At 26.1% G+C, this 7,608-nt stretch overlaps 1 protein-coding gene across 1 annotated transcript; it reads left to right on the top strand.

Moving 5' to 3' along the window:
- The first annotated feature begins 103 nt into the window (after positions 1–103).
- LOC100169618 (probable cleavage and polyadenylation specificity factor subunit 2) lies at positions 104–5,009 on the top strand. The gene is made up of 14 exons (XM_001951666.5): positions 104–453; positions 531–690; positions 774–879; positions 1,100–1,345; positions 1,407–1,594; positions 1,658–1,780; positions 2,432–2,532; positions 2,592–2,744; positions 2,839–3,012; positions 3,067–3,433; positions 3,503–3,641; positions 3,714–3,763; positions 3,837–3,977; positions 4,895–5,009. Exons 1-14 carry the CDS (start codon positions 305–307, stop codon positions 4,985–4,987), a joined length of 2,190 nt encoding a protein of 729 aa, XP_001951701.1. The 5' UTR covers positions 104–304; the 3' UTR covers positions 4,988–5,009.
- The last annotated feature ends 2,599 nt before the right edge of the window (positions 5,010–7,608 follow it).

The raw sequence follows: 7,608 nt of genomic DNA, 5'->3' as shown, positions 1-7,608 counted from the left end.
GACTATTGCTCCGAATGTCAAATGCTACGAATACAATCTCCGCGATTATTGTTCTATGATTATAGTGCGCTGCCTTATCACCACTTACTGTCGCCGACACAAGTTACCATTATTCTGTACATTGTTTACTTTTCTATGGATCGCACCCGCGCGTCATTCTAACATAAATACTAAAAATATTATACTTCTCAAAATCGATACCGTACTTTTTAACCACGTCCGTCCTTTGTAATCCCGATGTAGTTATTTTGAACAACTGAATTGAATTTTGAATGATATTAATACTCTTGTTGGCTTCGATAGAATGACATCAATAATAAAATTTTATACCTTGTCGGGTGCGCACAATGAATCGCCACCATGCTATTTATTACAAATTGACGAGTTTAAGTTCTTGTTGGACTGTGGATGGGATGAACGCTTTAGCATGGGAGTTGTGAATAAATTAAAAAGGTCGACTAAACCGTTTTTGTTATAAACCTACATACAAATGTAAGCCTCAACTTTTATAATGTACTGTCTGTTTGTAGGTATATCCATCAAATAGATGCAGTTTTATTATCGCACCCGGATCGTTTTCATCTTGGAATTTTGCCGTACCTCGTTGGCAAATGTGGTTTAAACTGCCCTGTCTATGCTACTATACCTGTTTACCAAATGGGTCAAATGTTTATGTATGATTTACATCAAGTATGGTTTTAAATTAATTATTTTAATAAATTTTTTCTTGTGTATTTTAAGTACCAATGTAATTATGATTGTTTTTCTCATAGTCTTTGTGCAATGCGGAAGATTTTGATTTATTTAATTTAGATGATGTGGATGCTGCTTTCGATAAAGTCATACAAGTAAAATATAATCAAATTGTTTCATTGAAAGGTATGAATTATAATTATAAAATAATATTTCAATTTATGATGATCAGTTATAATATGTCTCAATGCAATATTTATTATTTATTCTTTGTATTTATCTATACCCTGTTTGTACATTTGAAATGTCTTCCAATTATATTTTTTTTATTGGTTCAAAATTACTTTTAAGAAATTATTATAAATTGTGTATTTAGTTAGCTAAATCAACCATACGTTTAATTTAGGTAAAGGAATTGGTTTAAGAATAGTAGCATTGCCTGCTGGCCATATGGTTGGCGGTACAATTTGGAGAATATCTAAGGTTGGCGAAGAGGATATTGTTTATGCTGTAGATTTTAATCATAAAAAAGAAAGACATTTGAATGGCAGTGATTTAGAGAGGCTGGGAAGACCATCATTACTAATATTGGATTGTTTTAATGCTGCTTATTCACAACCCAGGCGTAGATCTCGCGATGAAGCTTTAATGAGTTAGTTCAATACTTAACCTGTCGTAATATTCACAACATTAAACTTATGTTAATTTTTCAGCTTGTATATTGACAACATTACGTGCCAAAGGCAATGTTTTGATGGCGATTGATACAGCAGGACGTGTTTTAGAATTGATGCATATGCTGGACCAACTGTGGCGTAATAAAGAATCTGGTCTTGGTGTGTACTCATTAGTATTTTTAACAAATGTCAGCTACAATACTGTAGAATTCGCAAAGTCTCAAGTAAGTTTCCACTTGGATTATTATTTATAATCTTAATCTCATTTCGATAAAATACATTTTTAGATTGAATGGATGAGTGATAAATTGATGAAAAGTTTTGAAGGTGCAAGGAATAATCCATTTTTTTTTAAGCATGTAAAACTATGTCATAACATGAATGATTTAAACAAAGTCTCCGAACCAAAAGTATGTTACTATATTATTACATGTTAAATTAAACATTAAAAAAAATTTAAAATAATATGTCCAACAACCAAAAAATATTTACAATATTAATATGAATATTAATTTTATAGTTATTTTGTTTGTATTAAAAAGTAATAGTTATTTACCAAATACTTCTGAAAAAAAATTTAACGAACACCCGAATATAAAGAAACAAATAGGACCGTGCAAATGAGTGAAAATGTTATCGCACTATTTTTACATTTTCAACACTACCGACTGTGGTGCAAAAATTATAAAAATATTATGCGACAAGATTTTTGGATAAAATATTTCATACTTAAACATGGTGAAATTTTTTGATGCTTTAAATCATCTGCTAATTATTAAAAAAATTGACATTTATTTTATACAACTATATGCAATGTACTTTATTTTAACACTTAATAATCTATTCAATAATTTTATCATAGTTATATTTAAAAACGATTATTATTTATTTAAAAGAGCCTTTATTTTTTGAGCCACAAGGTCTACAAATTAATTTTTTTTTAACAATGGATCATTTATATTTAAAACACAGGATACAAAAAATGTTCCCAGATTATTTTTTCTGATATTATTATTTAGTAGTTAAATTAATACATTGTTATTTAATTCTTAAATATTAAGGTTGTATTAGCTAGCAATGGAGATCTTGAAAGTGGATTTTCAAGAGAAGTTTTTATTATGTGGGCTTCAAACTCCAAAAACAGTATTATTCTTACAGACAGGTAATTTTAAAGTATAATACTTATGAACAACAATGTAAATTCCTTAATCATTATTATAGAACTGCTCCTGGTACATTAGCTCGCGATTTAATTGATGAAGGTGGTGATAGAAATATTAAATTGATTGTCAAGAAACGTGTACCTTTAGATGACAATGAGTTGGAAGAATATAATATAAAACATGACGAAGAAAAAATGGAAGCCAGTAAAATGTATTTTTTTTATTTAAATTTTAAAACTAACTGTATTTTCTAATATTAGTATAAAGTAGTTACTGACATTAAAGTGTATCTCAAATGTTATTAGTGACCCAGTAAGTTCTGATTCTGAAGACGAACAAGAAGTTATGAGAGGCAAATATGACTTATTAGTAGATGCTGATACATTAAGCTCCAAAAAATCTTCAAAAAAAGAATTTCCTCCTATGTTTCCTTATTATGAAGAAAAATGCAAATTTGACCCATATGGGGAAATTATAAAGTATGATTGTGTTTTATTTTTAAAATGATTATCTATATTTATATTTAATTTTAGACAAGAAGATTTTATTAAATTTGATGTAGCACCGGGAGACAAACCAACCGTAGATGAACAAAATAAAAAAAGTGATGAAGATGAAGAAGAAGATTTAAATGACGTTCCGTCAAAGTGTGTGGAGTATGAACAAAACATTTATGTGGCAGCCAAAATTGTACACATTGATTTTGAAGGTCGCTCAGACGGAGAATCAATAAAACAAATTGTACTTGCATTAAAACCTAGACGTTTGATTTTAGTAAGAGGCAACCCATACAGTACTAAAGTTGTTTACAACTTTGCCAAAGTATTTATAGATGGTAAAGTTTTTACACCTAGAATTGGACAATGTTTGAACGTAACAACTGAATCTCATATATACCAAGTAAAATAAATCATTATTATATAAAATTTTAATTTTTCAACAAAAAAATTAATAATATGATTAATTTAGGTACGTTTAACAGATGCACTTCTTTCCAAAATTAATTTTAAAAAAGGACCAAATGGTGATTTAGCTTACATGAACGCCAAATTAAAATTAAATAGTCGTGATACTGTTATGGAAGTGGACAATGTTGTATCTGAAAAGAGTAAATATTTGTTTTATTTTTTAAATACACAAATTAGGACATTTTACTATTATTATCTCTTTGTATTCATAGTGCCGAGAATAGATGATCAAATATTTACACTTGAACCTTTAGCAGAACATGTAAGTTCTACATACAATTATTTTTATTCTTAAAAATAATCATTAGTGTATATTACATACATTTTATTTGTAGGAAATTCATCCTCGCAAGACCGTGTTTATTAACCGTTTAAAACTGTCAGATTTTAAACAGATTTTATCCAAAAATAATATACCTTGTGAGCTTTCTAAAGGTGTTTTATGGTGCTGTAATCGAACTGTATGTGTTCGTAGAGTGAGTATTATATTGTATTATGAATTAAAATATTTTCTATATTTGCTTTCTAAATATGTAAAACAATAATTTATAATTCATTATACAATGTTAATTTATCACATTTTAAGTATACCTAAAATATATTATTATTTATTTATTTTTCCATACGAATAAAAAAAAATGTATTTAAGAAATGTTTTAACTATTATTGTAATGCACGTTAATATTTTTATCAGAAATATAAATGTACCTACTCTATAGCAAAAATATAACTAAAATGATAGGGATCAAGGCTGTTTTCACCTTTAATAATTTATTTCATATTGTATGTGAACATCAAAAGTACACCAAACCAGTATATTATGTTGTTTTTAGATTCTTACAAACAGACAACACCTAATTTATGTTCAACAGAACCAATTTTTTGTTGATAAATTTAAAATTAGACTGAACTGATCTGCTATTAAACTGAATGGTAAGAATATTATTTATGGAATATTATTGACATAATTGATATCTAAATTTTAAAGTGAGTTATGAGAATTTTAAAATTTAAATATCGATTAAATCCTATATTATTATTATTATTATTACCTTTGAGTTTGATAATAGGTTATTTCATTCTTATATTAATGATAACAACATAAAATTAGTTCTGCAGAATGAACATTTACTATATTATACATTTGTAGATAGGAACACCAAGTTCGACTTCCTCTTAACAACAATTGTATTTGGAATATTGTACTTAGAACTAGAAAATGTACTTTTTGGAAAGTTACCTTTACCTATGCTTATAAGTTTTGGTAATGATATAAATTAGTTAATTTTTCTTTAAAAATGTCATATTATTATACCTAATGTCTCTTGAATTTTTTTTTTAATAGATTTATTGTTTGATATCCATCTAACTAAATGTTTTTGTTCTTTTGTAGAATTCTTCTGGAAAGGTTTTGATGGAAGGAATAATTAGCCGTCAATACTATTACATACGTAGTTTATTATACAGCCAGTTTATTATCATTTAATACAACTATCATATAAATTTAATGCTGATTAATTTATTTTAAAAAAATCCAATAAATATATGATACACATATTTATAACGATTATTCTTTCCTATTTTATTAATAGTAAAACGTACTATATAATTATTTTTATAAATATCAATGTATTACGTTTTTTAAACGCTATGTTTATTTTATCGATAAATGTATTTTTTTTTTCTAGGCGGGTCTTAATTTTATATAGTTGTATAAAAATAAACATACACTATGATTGTACTTCATTTTTTCATTTAATAAAACTTAAATACACTCAATAACAATGCATTATTTTTAATTATACATCCTGTTTGTCCTGAGTCATTTACACTTTCTCCTAACATTCTTCCACCCTTTAAAATCAAAAAGAGCTGTTACAGATAAAAAAACTATTTATTTTATATATAATTGTATTTATTAATTTAATGTACCATATTAATTTAATATCGAGATCATGTAACTACAGTAGAAAACACATTACTTTAAGACATGTTTAAAATTGTTCATATATAGTGCAATATTTGTCAGAATTATTATTTTAACAAAGCTGTATAATATATAAATAGATTATAAAAAAATCAGTATAAAGTAAATAGCTTAAACAATTGAACTACCATATAAAAATATTTAAAAAATGATGATTTGAGACTTAAGTAATAGTTGAATGTTTTAAGTTTCTATGGTTTATTTTGAATTACAACAATTTTATTTATGAACATCCAATTTTTTCAACATTTTCTTCAGATGCTTATTAAAAATATTTGTAAAATTACACTGAACTTGTTTTATTATTTTGGCAAGCAAAAATTATTTAGAACCAACCTTATATTACATTTTCAAAAATTAAAATTTTTTACTACAGAATAATTAACAAATGTTTGTGATTTTGAAAAGTTTGAACTTATAAAACTTATAAATGTATTGCAATTATCAATTTTCTATATTTTTAATTGGTACATTAACAACTTATCTGGAAATTTGTAGATGTTACATTTTCAAGCTTTTTCTTTGAGTTTTTGCAAACCAAAAACGAAAATGTTATAACTACATTAATCAGAAAAAACCTTAAGAAAGTCGATAATTAATAATACTTGTAAATAGGTAATAGCACAAAAGAAGTCAATATATTTTGAAATTATTCTATGTCTGTACTCTGTTCAAGTTTCTAAGAAATGCATTCAACATTTCAACAGCAACCGTTGAACCGTCGGGCAACATCCGTTTATCACTTTCAACGAGCTAACTATCTGTAATCTGTATACCTGACAATTCCATGAAGTATTGGCATATTTCCACACCCCTGCTCACAAGTCGGCCGTTTACTACGTTTCTTATCCTCAACATAGTGGCTATAGTAAATACTTATATGATTATTGATTAATATATGAATACTCCATAAACATTTCAAGTCTCTATAATAAATCAATATATTATATCTGCTGGCAAAGTATAATTAAACTTATTAAATAAATATGTAACAATATATCAGGAGCCTTGTATTCATTTTTTCACGCTTTTTGACAATTTGACCCAACAATTACAATTTTATTGACACTCAGAAAATAAAACTAAAAAATCGAAAATTGAAAATGTCCGTAAGCAGCTCGAAGATAGTCCATATATTTTGAACACTCCGATACTTACGTAATTGAACTAGAAATGCGCTAATTATTTTTATTAAATTAAAAATGTAGAAAAATGTTAGCAAAAATGAGTATTTTTTAAAGGAAATCGTTATTCCGAATTATTTATTACTTATGGGTTTTTTGTTTTTTGTATTATTTTACTGAATTATACTGAATTCCGTCAATCGAGGTGACTTATGGAACTACGAGGTGAGATGTAACAATTTGGTTTTTGTTTAAACCTTTCAAGATATCTATCAGGGTATTTAATATAATTTAATATTTTAATTGTACCTCCATTCAAAATATGTTTTTCATATTATTTATGGCTATAAATGTTATCTTCAACCATGCGATTGGTCTATAATCATTACCTCCGAAAAAAATAGCCAAACATTTTTCATGATCACAGCGATTTTATCATTGCTTTCAAAAGTGCTTTAGATTTTAGTGATAGATGTCGAGTTTAGGGGTTTGTATATTTTATATACATTAAAGGATACTTCAAAAGAAAAATATTGTAATTAAAAGTTTAAAAACTTTTATTCCTAATTGTATAGCTTTAGTTTTATTTTTCAAAAAAAATCTAAGGGTGACTTGTAACATAATAAAAACGCATACAATGCATAAAATGCAGTTTTTTTCTAAATGTGTGTTTTGCATGCTTAATTTGATGATATTTTCAAAAAAAGTCCCTCTTACTTCATTTGGTAATTATGGTAAAAAAAGTGATTAAAATAAGTAAATTCTGATTTCACTAAAATTTTAAGCATATTGTAAACATTTATAAATATTTTGTTACAAGTAGGGATGGAAAACGTTTTTGAATATTACGTTTTTGATTAACGTTTTTAAAAGCGTTATTTTCCTATTGTTTCCAAATAACGTTTTTGATAATATATATTTTTTTTTAATATTATATTCTTATAACTTATAACTTTTAACTTTCAAGCTATAATAGTAACGTGCAATATAGAAATG

This window comes from Acyrthosiphon pisum, chromosome X, assembly GCF_005508785.2.
Source record: "Acyrthosiphon pisum isolate AL4f chromosome X, pea_aphid_22Mar2018_4r6ur, whole genome shotgun sequence".
Taxonomy (NCBI): Eukaryota; Metazoa; Arthropoda; class Insecta; order Hemiptera; family Aphididae; genus Acyrthosiphon; species Acyrthosiphon pisum.
The sequence above is the reverse complement of the archived record's forward strand: the minus strand, read 5'-3'. Positions and strand labels throughout refer to the sequence as shown.

Excerpts from the sequence above, each read along its gene's own strand:
- LOC100169618 (XM_001951666.5), top strand. The coding sequence starts at position 305 with ATGACATCAATAATAAAATTTTATACCTTGTCGGGTGCGCACAATGAA. Across the intron at positions 880-1,099 it reads TCAAATTGTTTCATTGAAAG|GTAAAGGAATTGGTTTAAGA; the intron begins GTATGAATTATA and ends CGTTTAATTTAG. Across the intron at positions 3,764-3,836 it reads TTGAACCTTTAGCAGAACAT|GAAATTCATCCTCGCAAGAC; the intron begins GTAAGTTCTACA and ends TTTTATTTGTAG.